This window comes from Denticeps clupeoides, chromosome 11 (genome assembly GCF_900700375.1).
Source record: "Denticeps clupeoides chromosome 11, fDenClu1.1, whole genome shotgun sequence".
Lineage (NCBI taxonomy): Eukaryota > Metazoa > Chordata > Actinopteri > Clupeiformes > Denticipitidae > Denticeps > Denticeps clupeoides.
Window position 1 is genome coordinate 1,150,777 of NC_041717.1, and position 17,768 is coordinate 1,168,544.

At 44.2% G+C, this 17,768-nt stretch overlaps 1 protein-coding gene across 7 annotated transcripts in view; it reads right to left on the reverse strand.

The window, feature by feature from the left end:
* Positions 1-1,753: 1,753 nt before the first annotated feature.
* Positions 1,754-17,768, reverse strand: part of fam222aa (family with sequence similarity 222 member Aa) — a 42,401-nt gene continuing 26,386 nt past the window's right edge. For 5 of the 7 annotated variants that reach the window (XM_028995242.1, XM_028995246.1, XM_028995244.1 and 2 more), the window contains one exon: positions 1,754-7,873. In XM_028995242.1, the coding sequence (XP_028851075.1) occupies positions 6,333-7,873 (1,541 nt within the window). In that variant the 3' untranslated portion in view covers positions 1,754-6,332. Of the gene's footprint in view, positions 7,874-12,675; positions 12,904-17,768 lie in introns of those variants that run through there. The other 2 variants (XR_003751180.1, XM_028995248.1) reach the window with 2 other exon arrangements.

Sequence of the window (17,768 nt, forward strand, 5' to 3'; positions counted from 1 at the left end):
TGGAATTTGTCTCAATCATGCTAAGATGCTTTAAGGATGTATTTTTCATAACATAAAACATTTGGCCCGAGCATTCAGTGGATATTTATAAAGCAGGACGCTGTACATTTCAAGCAGTAGCATGAGCTGCCAATCCATCATGGCTGTGCCTGTCGAGCAGGTAAGGAAGTGGACCAGAAATCGAATTCATCACTTTCATCACCCACACACACCATTGAGAACGTCTGCATTATGGCTGTAATCATTACCATGAACTAACTTAGCTGAAGTGATCTGAGTGACATGACAATTTGTTCATTGTCAGAGCATCTCTAACATGGCAGCAGTCTCGTGGGATATTCTTCATATGCGCTTATAAGTACAAACAAAAGGAGGTCTGAGGAACTGCTGAGAACCTCACAGTCTGAGGTTACAAGATGGCACCATGCAATACATGGAAATCCACTCCTTGCCTCAGCTGCTCAAAGCTGTTTTGGTGACACATAGCCCTGCTCCTCATCACACGCTGTATTCATCCGAACACGTTCACCACGCCCCAGACAGTCAGGCTTTACCGCTGCAGCACGGGCGGGTAATGTGTCTGAAGTAAATACGTTTTCTTCGCTGCTCCTGTTTACTCATTCTGCACACTTACAGGAATCACACATGTTGAGAAAGAGACAATCTGTCTTACAACACCAGGTCTGCCGACTTGACCAAATATGTGTGAAAGGGCTGTTTGCTTCATTTAGAAAAAGGGGCAAAGAGGAGAAAGGAAGGGGGTCCCTGAAGACATGGTTTGGTTTCATTCGTTTTTGTCAGTCAGTGTTAACGGGCCTTTTTTTGATGGCTGATATTTGAATCATTTTGAGAGGTGAATGTTGAAATGTTCGCCTGAGGTGTGATATTTGGTCGTGAGTCACCATGAGTGATGTGTTAGTGTAGCACCAGAAGGACGGCGGTTAGATTTCCGCACCGTGGCGTGACAGACGGAGCCCACGGGAGCAGCATCACAGGTGAACGGGCTTTCTAATGAGGGACGCACGGCAGAATACATCCCGAGAAGCCACAGCACGCACACACACAGTCATGCACACCGATGTACAAACATTTGGGATATGTGCACATACAACGTGCTCACGGATGCAGTCGTGCATACGCACAGAGACGCAGCGGGTCATGAACTGCATTAGGAATTAGACACATTAGCTCTAATAGGACAATCTGATTGAGCTATTTAACACCCCGGTGACAGAGGTGGTTCAGTCGAAATGCCACATGTCGTCAGAACGGTGCCTGGCCTTCACCGAGCATGCTGTGACTGACAGGAATGAAATGTCTTCGCCTGGTAGCCTTTGTGTTAATGGGAAACGTGTCACAGAAGAGATCAAGTGAAAGAGGAAAACGTCTAAGCAGCGAATGGAAGGAGCGACGGCGCAGCTGCTTTATGCTGAACTCCGACTAATCAGGGGTAAAAGTGGGTCAATCCTCGTTCAGAAACGGCGCCGCTGCCTCCCAGCAGCTGTTCCATCCTGGCAGGGTGGCCACCGGAGCGGAAGCGGTTTCACCCTCTTTTAATAAAGCAAGCAAATGATTTCCTGTCATTAAGTATAAATGCAGGGGCAGTGGTGGCCCGCCAAGGTGCCAGTCAGGTCCCCTTAATCAAGGTGCCGTCCCACACATTTCCTTGCAGTGTTTCACCATGACAATCACTTCACTCTCAACTTTACATAAAATAAAACACGAACACCAACGGAGTCAAACGTCCACCGAGTCCTGGTGTACAAAATGGTAGCTTTATTTGTTTGATGTCAGAGTGCGAGAGGAGAGAGAATAAAAGATGTCTACATGAAAATAAAAGGGTTTAGTCCTGAGAAAGCAGGGATTAGGGCGATAGTAAATACAGATATCCAGACAGAGAGGGATTCCACAAAGATGGGTCATGCTGTCAGATGGCTAAATGGCCACAGTCACATTTGGTTCATTGCTGTCGAGTCAGCAGTGGTGGTCAGCACTCAGACCAGACTGGTTCAGTTGACCCGTACTAGATGTGCTTCAACAAAAACAGGGTCCGGAAGAGGCTTGTCAACCTCAGGAACGTAACTGGGCAAGTTTGACGATCTACCAGCATTATGATATTTTTTATTCTCAGCAGGGGCATAAATTATTACTGGAACTTTGCATTTGCAAATATCTTATCCTGAGGAGGCAACACCATTCAGATAAATACAGCATTGACAACAGAAGAGTACAGAGTTCCACAATCTTCATAATCAGCTCAAGATACATCCCATTTCCTCATCTTTTGGCAGATCATGTGAAATTCAGACAAAGTACCAGCATGACAGGAAAAAAAACTTGTAAAAAATCCCCAGGCTTTGGAAAGTGGAAACCTTGAATATGCATAAATTGTAGGCCAGATTGTTTCAGAGGGTTGTGACACATTCCATTTTATAATAAGACTGACAGGCTAATCCCATATTGAGTGGGAACCAAGTCAGTTTGACTTTTGTATTTAATTTATACCATCTGAAGTGCAGAATAAATCTTGACTAAAGCTTAACTGTAACCAGGCACCTAATATTTGAACCCTCTCATTAATATTCCTTATTAGCGATCCAACCAAATCTCTGAAAATGACAGATGGAAAACATTCCCCCTTGGACAGATCACAAAACAAGCATTAGCAGGCACAGTGCTAGGAAGAAGAGTGCAAGAAAGTGAAGTTTTGGGAATCGGACACCAGAGGCCTCTAGTCTAGAGTTTTTAGAGTTAAAGACCCAAAAGGGACAACGGTTAGTTTCTGTGGCAGTCTTCCTTTCCTCTGTTAGAAATGATGTTGAACTGAACCCGGACTCAGTGAGAATTCCCATACTGCCCTGACAGAGCATCTCGCCCCTTTAGTGGCCCAGGAGGTAGGTGAAGGGCTGCAGAGGAGCCTTTTTATAGAGCTGCTGAATGAGACATGAGCTAATTACCAAGCATCACCAGGACGAACTGGCTGAATTGGATCAGGAACGGGGTTCATCGGCAGTGAAGATGGACAGGCATGTTGTTAGTTAAATAAGAGCTAGTTAAAACTTTATTTTAGAGTAAAATGGAAGCAGCTTAATGTATAAATAAGGAACCACATTCTACGGTCAGACAAAATTGTTTGTTTGGGAAGGAATGATCTTTCGTGGGCCTGCCGGTGTCCCGCTGCATGGGAGTGGTGGAGCAGCCCTGTTCACACAGCCTAAGGGGCCAATCAGAGCACAGGGCCACAAAGTCACACAGGCTGTGGCACCAGCCACGCTGCAATTATCCTGATTAGCAACTAGGCCGGCTTCCTGCTTCAGGGCTTCTCTGACCCTCCTGTCTTCTCTCTGGCTTCATGTTGCGTTTTCAGAAACGAGTTCTGAAGGTAAAGGTCTCCGCACACGTATGGACTAATTCTGGACTCAGAGTTGACCACCGCCCGCTCCAGTTCATGCTTGCGTCTCTTTTGAGAGGTAAAGCAAGCTCCTCCTGTCCCCTCTCTGTCCCTATATTTACATATATGTTTAAGCAAGATGTGTACCTGGGTTAGATAGTGAATATAACAGAACTGAACAGTGATTTCAAATTCTATCCTGAAACTGGGAGAAAACAACCTGAAAAGAAACCCTGTCCAGATTCTCACCATGCTGAACCTGGATCTTCCACAAAGACAACAGGTTCTATTACTTCACTTCAAAAGCCAGCATGTGTGCAAAAAAAGGTTCTTTACAAGAACCTTACTGTAACTGTTGCTCTGAGAGTTGCACGGCGGAGCTCTGACAATGGATCAATACTTCAACCCTGATGAAATGGCCCAATATAGTCCACCTCACTGACAGCACAGAGGTCTGTGCAGACGGCTACTAATTCCAGCATCATGCAGCGAGCTGTTAGCTGTGCTCTGATTCGCCGGTGACAGAGGTGAGATCTGTGTGCACACAGCGTTCAGAAAATATGTCAAAATGTTTATACCCGGAGTAAGAAGCAGTGCGTTCTGTCGCAGCAGTTGTGAGAGGTTTTATTTCCATTTTTGAACATTCCTCCTCCTGGGTTGTACATTTTCCATCTTCACATAGCAAAAAAGCAAAGTAACCTTTCAAGTCAGCTGGACACAAGGATGATGCAAAACTGGTTCCAGCTATAGCAGACTAGAATTTTTTCTACAATAAATTATACAATGGCCACATTACAGATGTCTATACTGTTAAATGTAGTTAAACGTGCTATATCTATCAGGTTATTCAGGTTATTTTTAGTATGCAAACATTTTCATTCATTGGGTGCAATAAATTGGACTGAGCTAAAAGCTTTTGTGGGCACCTACATTTTTACAGAAATGAAATCTGCACGCAGAACATAGGAACTGTCAACAGGCCCATGACCAATGACAGTCTATTCTAGACAGGAAGTAAGGATGTAGTATATATTGGATGTTGTGCACTGATGAATGTGGCTCCTGAGTTTCCAAACATACGGTCCTCTCCACACCAGCACTCAGTCTTCTACAGACATTTCAATCGGTATCAGCTATGTACTTCCAGAACATGGACTTGGGCCTAAGATCCAATAATCCAGATGGCTGGCAGTTCAGAAAGAAAGACAACGGTCAACGCAATGATGAGGGTTTCCAATATAATGTCCAAATCCATTTATTTCACACCTCAAATACAGGAGGGGAATAAGGGTGTGGTACAAAGGGAATGCAGTCACAGCTGATTTTTTTGTTTGCTTGTTGTTTTTTTGTACATTTTTTGGTGTAAGCTCAGAGAAAAAAAATTTGATACAGTCATAATAATTGCACTTTATTACTCTAGACTGTTACAGATTTCTGACTGAGACGCTCTTTTGGAGATTCAAATGCTAATGCAGGATGAGGACTGAGCTTATTCTATTTAGTTTTTTCACCCCCACCACCATTCTGGTCCCACAAGGCAGCATTCAGACATCTCAGTAACTTAAGTGCGGTACATTCACAGGAAAGTCACAGTCAGAATAAATATTTCAGTGTTCAGACAAAGCCAGCGATGGGCCAGGGCCATTTTCCTATTTTGAATAGGCCCTGTCATCCCTACCTACCTCACCACCCAAGTCAGAGAACAGCATGATTGTTTTACCCTTAAAGATATAGATATATTTTCATATATTATTTTTAAAAGATTGAGAGAAAAAGCTGGAAAGTACCACAGGTAAAATTCCCACTCCTAATGCTGTAAAAAGTGATCGATCCTGAGGCTATCACAATGCGAATGCATTTCAGAGCCAAGCCAGGCAGAACTACACATGTGCAAGCTTAATAACTTGCACTCTGCATTTGTGGTTTTTGATTCCCAAAGGCCTAACCTGAAGTCAACTTCCAGGGAAGTGAAACCTTTCAAAAGTCTGGGGATTTAAATTAAAACAATAATTACAATAAAACAACATTAATCATAATAATAAAGATATTAACAATAGAAAAACATTCTTGTTTCTGTGATTTAATTATTATAATTTTTTTTTTTATTACTATTTTGAGTGTTGTTTCCAGTGTAGAGATGAGAACTCAGGTTTGCGGTTCTGCAAGAACCTGAACAGTAATACGCCACCAGGACACCAAAAACTAGCCAAACAAAGGGAAAAGAAAAAAGAAGGGAGGGGGAGAAGAAAAAAAGCATTTTAGACATGTTCCCTTAGCAGCCATATAATCTACAAATATATATAACAACAAAAATAAGTTCAAGTTTTCAAGTTTCCTAAATATAAATCAGACTAATCCACTCCAAATTCACAAAATTCAACCCCAAGCAGTGCAGTTAAAAAAAAAATCCATGTCTGCAGAATGATTTACAGAAACATTCCATTCAATGTCATATTTCATACCTCTAAATGATTATGAATCCTGCGTTATCTTCTTACAGTTAGAGTAATTGTCTATGTGTGTGTAATGTGTACTGTAACATGAAGCCACCAAGCATGGATCCCCTTGGAGCCCCTACCTTCAGACCGACACCCTTAACTGGACTGGAGTCTGTCTTTCACTTCAAATAATGTGATGACTCTCACCACAAAAAAGAAAACATAATAATAATAATAATAATAATAATAATAATAAACAAAACAATCTAGTCCCTGTTGGCAGACAAAAAGGGTGATAAACCCCATATTTATCCCATGACTAAAACCCACCTGCCAGTTACAGAGCAGAGGCACCCATTGGCTTTTCAGGATTTTCACAGCAACACAAAACGCCTTCTTCTGAACTCTATCTCCTCTGGTAACCCTGGTAACCCATGTTGTCTGTTCCATGTCTGATTGAGATGTCTTGATAGAAAACCCACGGCAGTGTTAGCCACCCACTCTTATCTGTAAACAGGAAGGCGAATGTGGGCGTGCTGGTGGTCCAGCAACCGCGGTACTGACACCGTCTCATAACCTTTGCCCAGCATCTGCTCCTTGATGCAGGGCGGATGGATGTCATTGATCAGATACTCCAGAGACTGCAAGCTGCTGCTGAGTACGGAAGCGTTGCACAGGCTCTTGCTGGGCAGGCCGCAGCATAGGGCCCCGCCACTGTCCATAGCCGGGTGGGGGTGGTGAAGGTGGTGTTGATGGAGATGATGATGGTGGGGGAAGCCCAGCTCCCTGTGCCCAGTCACCGGCCCTCCTGTGATCGATAGAGCCACGGCGCTAGTCCCCCCATTTCCTGGAAGCTCTTGGGGATTGTAGCAGTCACTGTCGGGGGTCACCAGGATACTGTTCCAGGGCGGGGCAAAGTACTGGCCCACCGAGAAGTTGCCATGCATACCCACACAGTTCAAAGGAGAGGAGGTGACCTTGTCCAGCCCTGCCCCTCCACTGGCACTAGCTGTAAGGGGGTAAGGCCTAGAAGTGGAGGAAGATGAGGAGGAGCCTGCCAACATGACTCCACCTCCTGGTGCACAAGATTCAGGAGACTTGCTGATGGCTCCACCCCCACTGCTGCCTGCGCTATACATGCGGAGGACAGCCTGCTGCTGCTGATGCTGCTTCTGTTGCCACAGTATGTAATCCATTCCTTCTGAATACACAGATTCGCCCTTCAAACCCTCGCCAACCTGCCCAGGTATCGCCGCTGCCCCCGCCGTGTATGCCAGACCACCTTGTGCCACCATGCTTGCCACAAAATTGCCACTCGATGATCCAGTAGAGACCCCGCCAACCACAACCGCGGCTCCGGTCTGTTTAGAGGGACTGTTGGAGGGCACGCCCAGGCCCGGCAACCCTCCCTGGCAAGCTGCTTGCTGCAGCACCTGGGCCTGGCAGTGCTGATTGATCTGGTAGATAATGCTTTGAATTGAGGGGAGGTTGGACTGTGGTGGCAAAGCCAGGCTTCGCCCCCCTCCACCTGTGACAGGGATGACTGAGCCAGCTACTGTCACATTTGGAGGCACCGGTATGGCAGTGCTGGCAGTGTTGGCAACTCCCTCCTGAAGCTTTGGCGGTCCAGCATGGTAGACCATGTGTCCATGGGCATGGGATAAAGTGCTGTTGCTTGCTGGAGGTGGGTAGGGTGCCACAGCAATCTGGGCTGGGGAGAGTTTAGTTCGACGGCCCTCAGCATTCTTCAGGATACCCTTGGATGTTAAGGAGGAGGGGTAGGAGGAAGATGGCAAAGAGGAGGCCTTGACAATGGCTAGTAGGCCCTGGTAGCCACCCATTTGTAGGTGGGGGTATGGGCTGTAGCGCTGGCCAGTTGTATCGTAGCCATTGACCATGCGGTTAAGGTGCTTGTGCTGAGGGACCCTGATGTTTGTTGGGAAGATCTTAATGGACAATGGGCTGTTGGCTGTCTTCTGGGCATACGCATCCAGCTCGGCTGCACTAGGGTATCGTGGAGATGGCATGGCTATTGGCAGCTCACCTGAGAGATGGAGACATAAGATAGAGATTACTTCATATACTCTGAAGGACTCCATTTAAGTTGCAAGCAACCACAAATATTTTCCTCTCGTACTGCAAATTCTTGTTGTTCATGTCAATTTTTCCTTTTCAACATCAGAAAGATTTGTCCGTTTATTGCCACAGTGGACACTCAGGTACTTGTTCAGTTCCTTATTATTTCAATGGTAGGTTTATGTAATTCTCTCCTGACAAGTCTGCCCCAAGTTCAACCTCCTTAGCTGACCTAGAATCTAGCTACATGGCTTGTCTTCTCGAACACTGACTTCTACACTCACTCCACTGACTTCATGTATGCTTGCCTAAATCTGCACCATCCAACTAGAGTTGTAATCAGGCCTTAAAAGTTATACCTGACCGACACAAGCCAAGCCTCTGCATCCACCTCCTCAGCATCTATTGTCGCATCTCTCTTGCAATAAGTAAAATGCATCACCTGACTTGGTGACTGACAATTGCAAATCAAAGGAATATTTCATTAAAAAAACATGTGAAACACTTTTACTAATCACTAATCAAGTGGGGCCTGAGTGGTGGGCCAAACTTGTCCTAGATGTCCAAACAATTGACCAGCAGCTACCTTGTATGCCTTGTTATATGGAGACACTATGGGCAGAGAACATGCATGAAGAAGGCTCTTTAATCACCGCATTTGGGCTAAATTAAACAATTGGGTGGGATAATTGGACGACCTTTGGACGAATGTGAGCAAATTCTAGGTGGGAGAGCAGTGGATTATTATACAGTTCTAGTGAAGCGGGGTAGACGCAGCATTAAAATTATGTCGTACATCAGGTGTCGTGTGTTTTTTTTTCTCTAAACATCCCATTTCAACCACCCACCATCACAGCTCTTCAACTAAAAGCTTCCAGCAGAGGCTCATCCCCTGGCAAATGGATCTTTTAAAAAAAATTCAATCTGTTGAAAGCAGCCACCTTAGGCACTGTTAAATCAGTGCTTTGTCAAATTACTCACTTTGGCACAGAACTGGGTTACCTTAGAAATACGAAAAGAAAGAAAGAGAGCAAGGGGTTTGATAAAGGCTTATTTAATTGCAGTGACACAGTTCCGATTTATAAGTAGCATCATCAGGTCTTAGCCCCCCTGGCCATGGGAATACCTCAATTATTCAATACCCAACCAACTCTTAATGAGGAGTCAGACCTCAACCAAAAACCTTTCAGCACCACCTGCTGGGAATTCCTAACCTGGATTCCAGTCAGATTAGACCAATCACAGGAGAGCTGATCCAGTGTGTCAATTTTATTAAAATTAGGGCTGGCCGATATGGCATACAATTCATATTGCGATATAAATTCAACCATAGACGGTAGACGGTATATAATTTGATAAGTAAATTTAAATGTAACTGTTTTTGGGTAACGCGTGTCCATAGCAAAGGCACTGCAGCAGGAAGTTGAATAATAAACTTTGTACAGATACATCAACATTTTTTTTGAAATCGTAATGACTTTTGCACAGGCCACAAACAGGCTAGGACCTGGTCATTTTTATGTATGCATGGCGCACTTCCGGGTTTGTGCAGCACAGACATGGAACTTTGATCAGTGAATTACTGACAGCTAAAAGGCTTGTTTTGATTTTATTTATTGGGTTTGCAGTATTTTTAAGACCTTTAAGATGTAGCTTTAAGGATTACTAGTCATTTTGATGATATTTAAGGCCAGATGTTTTTGGAAACTCAAAGTTAGGACTTTTTTGCATCCCTGGAATCCCTGCCATGCACTCACCCAAAACTAATGGCTCGTGCTGCAAGTAGGCATAGTTTCAAGCAGGTGATGTGGCTTTGATATACCGCAGAGCGGATATTTCTGTGCTAGGCCGGTATAATCAAAATCCCTCTCATTGGACAAATTAATATTGCTTACCATTTATACTGCTTATACTGCACAGCTCTAATTAAAATACACATAATATCAGGGTTTACACTGAAGGATGCTGTTCCATTAAATGTCTATACTAGTCTATGCTATTATAAACGGAGTCCTCGAAATTAGTACAAGTAAAAATGTAATAAAAAATGTAATTCTAATAGTTTACCTCAGTTGGATTAAACATTATATGAATATTTACTCATCAGCCACAGTCAATGTGTAATGTGGCGTACCCACATTAGTCACATGACTGATGGCATCCAACCATACTTCACCAGCAGCACAATCACCGTTTTAATTATTCAGTAATTTTATTACTGAAACCAAATAAAATACAAATTACAAACTATTTTGTCTCTCAAATATTTGTGTGAGAAATATACAGCTCAAATAAATAAAGGGAACACTTAGACATGTTTTGGTCACTTTTGAAAGCTGGCAGCGCTTTCACTCTAGTGGTAGCATGAGATGGAGTCTACAACCCACACAAGTGGCTCAGGTAGTGCAGCTCATCCAGGAAGGCACATCAATGCGAGCTGTGGCCAGCAGGTTTGCTGTGTCTGTCAGCATATTGTCCAGAACATGGAGGCACTACCAGGAGACAGATGTGGAGGAGGCCGTAGGATGGCAACAACTCAGCAGAAGGACCGCTACCTCCACCTTTGTGCAAGAAGGAACAGGAGGAGCGCTGCCAGGGCCCTGTAAAATTACCTCTAGTAGACCACAAATGTGCATGTTTCTGTTCAAACGCTCAGAAACAGACTCCATGAGGGTGGTATGAGGGTCCGACATCCACAGGTGGGGGTTGTGCTAACAGCCCAACACCATGCAGCATATTTAGCATTAGCCAGAGAACGCCAAGATTGGCAAATTTGCCACTGGTGCCCTGTATTCAGATGAAAGCAGGTTCACACTGAGCACATAGACGTGACAGAGTCTTGAGACACCATGGAAAAATTCTGCTGTCTGCAACATCCTCCAGAGTGACCATTTTGGCAGTGGGTTAGTAATGGTGTGGGGTGGCATTCCTTTGCGGGGTTGCACAGCACTCCATGTGCTCACCAGAGGTAGCCTGACTGCCATTAGGTACTGAAATAAGATCCTCAGACACCTTGTGAGACCATATGCTGGTGTGGTTGGCCCTGGGTTCCTGCAAGACAGTGCTAGACCTCATGTGGCTGGAGTGTGTCAGCAGTTCCTGCAAGACGAAGGCATTGACGCTATGGACTGGCCTGCCCATTCCCCTGACCTGAATCCAATTGAGCAGATCATGTCTTGCTCCATCCACCAACACTACAACGCACCACAGACTGTCCAGGAGTTGGTGGATGCTTTAGTCCAGGTCTGACCATCCACCACCTCATCAGGAGCATGCCCAGGCATTGTAGGGAGGTCATACAGACACGTGGAGGCCACATACACTACTGAGCCTCATTTTGAGTTGTTTTTAAGGACTTTACATCGAAGTTCAACACTATTTTTGAGCGTGACTCCAAATCCAGACCTACATTTACATTTGCAGCATTTACCAGATGCCCTTATCCAGAGCGACTTACAATCAAGTAGTTACAGGGACAGTCTCCCTGGAGCAACTTAAGTGTCTTGCTCAGGGACACAATGGTAGTAAGTGGGATTTGAACCTGGGTCTTCTGGTTCATAGGCAAGTGTGTTATCCACTAGGCTACTACCACTAGGCTACTACCAAAATTGGGTTGATCAATTTTATTTCCATCAATAATTTATGTGCGGTTTTGTTGTCAGCACATTCAACTATGTAAAGAACAAAGAATTTAATAAGAATAATTAATTCATTCAGATCTAGGATTTTTTTTTATTTGAGCGTCATGGGCTGAGGGAGCCCAACATGGAAGTACCCTAAAAGCCCAATGTGCGTGTGCACAGAGCAATTGTGCCAAGATTGGATTTATTCAGGCAATTTCATGGGTACTTAGTTCAGTGCTGCTAAAAGAGAGTTGAGAGTTAAGAAAAACCTTCCATGTACAAGTGATAAATCAGCTGCCAGAAATGACAATCTGTATGGTGGAAAAAATCCTTTTTTTGCAGAACAGCATGAAAATTCTTTTTTTTTCTAATGAACTGCTCAAAAAGTTGAAGTCAGCAAATCTCCTGCTGAAGAGCTTGTGTTTACTGCTGGAGGTTCCAGCTCTTGTATGCACAGTATTGCACAGTTCACTCTTGTATGATGTTCACAACTGTAAATAAATATATTGATTAACGAACAAGTTATTAAATGAGAAGACATTTGCCTTTTTCACCCCTTATCATGAATAGTTCTGAGCAGAGGATCTGAATTGGGGAAAAGGGCATTTAAATCCTTCATGTGGCTTAGCAGGACACTCAGAGGACATGAACTCCTTAATCAGGGGTTGGATGAAAAACAACGATAATGAAAAGATAAGAGTCAGGGCCTTAGATCGTCTGTACCAAGGATTTCTACTGAACAAAAGCAGAGTACGAACCATGAAAGGGAACTTGTTCAACTCAAATGATCTTCATTGCAGTGTGTGAAATAACCACGGTTGCTGGTGTATCATTTAATACACGTTTTACTTCATTTTAAATTAACAGAATGTTAGAACTAAGATTGTACAACAGCTACAGTTAGATTTGTCCACACTCATTGAATTTACATTCATAAATAAATCATTTGGTTATAGTTCACAGTAATAAATATGTATATTGAGTTATGCATTTTTACAGTGTGATGTCACTGAAACAGCCATAATTGAGATTCTCCACAGAGAATCTCAATTTAAAACAACAATATTAGTGTCATTTTTCACACTGAAATGGGTCCCACAGGGGGGTTAAGGGGGGATCTTTGATCCTCCAGGTGTGAGTGGCTGACCTTGTGTACGTCTCAGGCGTAACTGGGTCAGAGCAAATGAGGGCAGTCTTCCCTCCATCCATCCAGCCAAAGCAGGGACGGAACTCCCACCCTCCTGAGCAGCAGCCACGGTGCGCGGCACTTTGATGTTCAAAGACAGATCGAAGGAGACGGGGGTGGGTGGGTTGAAAACCAAAGGCAGACTTCATTTGCTGCTTTGACAAGGTAGAGCAATGACGATTTCAAAACTGTGGAGCTTGTCCACATCCAAAAAATATAGTTTTTTTTTTTTGCATCTTCTTTACATGAAAGAAAGCAAATGTCTTTGATCACCACATGGTTGATTTAAGCAGCGATACCCAAGTTTGCACCCTCTCCTGCAGCCACCCACTGCAACATGCCCTTGTCTCAGTGCAATAAAAGCCACAGACAGGAGAATTTCGATAAAGGACGTCTCATTTCTGGCTCTCGTCTGCCCATCAGCTCCTGCTGCTCCTCTCCCGTTGTTAGTCAACAGCCTGGGCTGGTGGCACATGACCTGCCATCAAAGGGCGTCACACATCACAGGCCACAAGGATTAGGGGCCCTTTCAGGGTCTGCACAAGCCATCTTCACTTCACAAAGGTTGCTGGTCATTAGAACCAGGAGGAGGAGGAAGCAAATTAACACCCCAGTTCCCATCTACAGTGTAAGCACTTTCTTTACTGTTGTCACAGGTGAAGATGCTCAGAAATGCATTCATACTCACACACACACACACACACACACACTTATCAAGTGTCCATGCAGTTGAATGTAGGCTCAAGGTTTTCTGGATTTCTCAATACTGATTTATTTGCCTTTTACAGGAGCAAGCTGACAATCTTACAATTAGTTGAAAGCATTATTCATTTTTAATACATTATGATAGCTGCTCTTACCCATAAGTCTGTTTGATATCATGTGGAAAATTCTGTTCTCCTGCATCCCGATTGCCAGCCTTATACACACTCTTACCTATTCATCATTTGGTTTTCTTTTACACAAACAGATGCATACAGGGTAGATGAACTCAAGCAAACATACACACACACACACACACACACACACACACAGAAGCACAGACAAACAAACAGAAGTGCAGGCACCAGGGGAGGCAGCTGCGGTTGAGAGTCTCCTGCCATCAGTGGAGCATGTTGTGTTCTTCTGTTTGCTGCATGCTGCGGAAATGTAGGCCAGCGAGAGACAACAGGTGGCCATGCCGGCGACAGCCTGCAATGCCTCGTGGGCTAAATGCTTCACACTAGCTTCGTTTCAACTGCTACAGCATTGTAAAGTTAATTATTTCCCTCGGGGATGGAGGCATCTGTAGCCCTGTCTTCCATTTTTCTCTACCGTGCAGGAGGTGGTTAAATACTCCCAAACGCCGCCACCATTCTCAGTCCGGTGGGATCCAGGAATGCGGCACTATAAACACGGAGAGACGGGACCGCGCCGCAGAACCAGTAGCATGCCAGGGAGTGGAGGGGTGGTGAGGTGGCAATTAGCAGCCTGACCTTCGTCCCTAATCACCCAGTGCCTGGCACACAATGCCCGCGTGTCGGAGCAGCTCATCTCCAAATGCCAGGCCTTATTAGTGCCATGCACCCAAGTGAGAGAAGCAAGAACTAGCTGCATCCTCTCTCAGACGCACACACACACACACACTGCACTGCTGTGACCATCCCTCTAAAAAGACAAGAGGCAGTGGGGACAGTACTGACAGGGGTTGACACAGAGTGGTCCTGGATTGACTGATGAAGCCACCCCCTCCAACTGACCACGCTGCCCTTCATTACGTGGCTAGGGTCACGACTGAGGGGACATGTCGGGGGTGACGCTGTCACATGCTACAGTACAGAACCACACTTTTGGGCAAAATAAAATGCCAATGACGGTCCCCTCATTACATCATGGCCCTGAATCTGAATCACAAGGCTGATGTTGGTGCTTTAAAAGAGAAAATATTAATTAACTAAGTCTGGTACAGTGTTTGATTAAAAGATGGAAACAAAGGGGCCACCAGACACACTTCCCTTTTCATGCCATTCTGTCAAAAGCAGATTAAAAAAGTTGGTTCTCAAACTTTTCAGTTCCTTATTACTGAGATTCGAGGCTGAAAAACAGCCCAGAGCTCCATGACAAAGACTTTCAGGCTTAATTTTGTCTGTCTGCTACATATTCATCTGTCCTCCTTAAAGCAGAGCCTTGGCCTTTCCACCTCATTGTTATGAAGCTTCTTGGATTAATAATTAATGGCTGAAAATCTGTTTCTTATTGAGAAAGTTGTTTAAATAGATTCCAGGAGAAGGATCTTTGACCCTTGATTTATTGTTAGTCCGTGATAAAATGGGACTGATCAATGGCGGCTCCTTTATTGAAGCCTGTAATGGGTGGAGAGGAGATGTGAGAGGAGTACAGGAATGTAGAAAAGGAGTCGAAGGAAGATTTCTACAACGGCAACCAACAGCTGATTAGTGAGCGACTACTGTAAAAGGGCCATGCCCAGAGTTTGGTTCTCCTCACTTTCTTAGCCATACTTTTACACAGCTTCAACATACAGTGGTGCTGTCAATCATAAACAGAGGTGTACATTCATCATGACTGAACCCTAGGGAGCTGAAATTGTTGAAATGTTCACCTCTGGCTATAAACAGGTCCAGCTGACGCATGACAGACCTGAGCTGTGCTTGAAATCATGTCGACATTGACAGAAAATTTAACAAAATTTAATTGAATTGTTGAAAAAAACGACCAAATAAATTTGAAATGTAACTTCTACAATGATTGAACTTTAATCGTTGCATGATTCTTCTGTGAATGTGAGCTGGATAATGGTCCAAAGTGGCTTCAAGTGGGGTGACAGCTGACAAACACGTGCAGGTGTGTGTGTATACACATGCACACACAAAAAATAAAAATTGAGTTCCTAGAGCTGGCTGGTGATCTAAACTGAGCGATCAGGGGAGAATGGCCGTAGTCAGGGAGGTGACCAAGAACCTGATGGTCACCCTGTCAGAGCTTCTAGAAGGACAACCATCTCTGCAGCAATCCACCAATCAGCCCTGTATGAAACGAAAGCCACTCCGCCTGTAGTTTGACAAAAGGCACCAGAAGGACTCTCAGACCATGGGAGACAAAACTCTCTGATCTGATGAGACAAAGATTCTTGGTGTGAATGCCAGGTGTCTGCCAAGATATAGAAAAGTGGCTTCAGGACAACTCTGTGAATATCCTTCAGTCGCCCAGCCAGAACCCAGACTTGAATATGACTAAACATTTCTGGAGATCTTAAAATGGCTGTGCACGACACTTCCCATCCAACCTGAAGGAGCTTGAAAGGTGCTGCAAAGAGGAATGGGAGGAACTGGCCAAGGATAGGTGTGCCAAGCTTGTGGCATCATATTCAGAAAGACTTGAGGCTGTAATTGCTGCAAAAGGTGCATCCACAAATTATTAAGCAAAAGCTGTGAATACTTACGTACTTGTGATTTCTACATTTTTTTTTTATTGTAATACATTTGCCAAAAGCTCAAGTAAACAAATTTTTCACATTGTCATGAGTTTAATCAATTTGGAATAAGACTGTAACATAACAAAATGTGGAAGTGCGCTAACATAACAAAAAGTAATGCGCTGTGAATACTTTCCGGATGTATTGTCTGTTTATGTGTATGTTTGAGTGTATAATATATGTATGTATATGTGTGTGTGTGTGTGTGTGTGTGTGCATACCTTAAAAAGGACTGATTTGCATGAATAACGGCAGCTTCTGAAATAAATTTGTTTAGAGGTCATCTGAGAGAAAGCCTCATGTTCCATGAAATAAACATTAAGAAAGACTGAGGGACCATCTGGCAACGGCATCAAAGATTTACAGCAGGGATAGATTTGGGAAGGGTATCTACATAGCTCAGGAAAAAAAACTGCTCTATTATATGCCCTAAAAACTAAAAAGTGGATAACATTATATAACACTATAAGAGCCAATGGTCACATGGGTTAAAAAAAATTTAATTTTGAAAACACAATTGCTTGTGAGAGCACATTATGCTCTTAGCAGCCATTTTGGAGGGCCTGTAATGGATGACGGGTTATAGACACCCAATTATAGAGTGAAATATGGTAGCACTGACAGTGCCCACGCCAGGCCCAAACTAATCACAGGACATGCTGGTCTGTCAAAATGGACTGAGCCACAGGTACAATTTCTCAGAAGATTCTCAGTCAGTTGGTAAGAACTGATCTTCATCTTTCGTGGATTTAGTCTTTTTAAGCATTTTTGAAGCAGGGGCGGCTCTCTTCAGATGCTGCACATGCACGCTAACACGACAGGGGAACATGACATTGGAAAGCATGCCATTCTGTAATGTCAACTATCAATATACCACAGAAGATTGTCTCCTTAATCAATACAGATACCGCTTCTTGGACCCATCTTATTGAACTATGATCCTCAAAACCAGGTTAACCTTTGATGAGACCTCTGTGATGAATGCGGGAGAATGTGGCTGAAGGAGATGGTATCACGACACACATTCAGAACTGCCAGCACACCCAGACACCTGGCTCAGATCCCGAAGTTCCATCCGCTCCGCTTTTTACCGCCGTCCTCTCCGAGTCTCCCCCTCCCTCTACCGCCCACCCCTCAACCCGTCCGCTCTCTCAGAGTAAGTGAGTTTCATTGGGGCTGCTCGCCGAGTGAAATCACCTCAGGGCAAACACTTTATTATCTGTAGTCAAAGCGTCACCACAAATACCATTCAACACACACAAGTGTCACTTTCCATTTGTCTGGGCCTGGCCAGTGCTGGGGTAGAGCAGCCAGGCTAGTGCTGAGCGTGGGAAACTGCTGACCTGCACAACATTTTTTATAATAATTATTATTATTACTATTATTATCATGATTATTATTCATGAAGAGGTTAAAAAACGGAACATTTTATTGTGTGTCTCTCATCCGCAGCTGCATGCTCAGAAAGAACAAGAGCTGGAGGATTTAAACACACAAACAATGGTGACAATGGGTTTCCTATCCCAGAGCCCAGCCGTCACTGCCAATAACGCACCACCCGCCTCCACCAGCCTCACCCAGC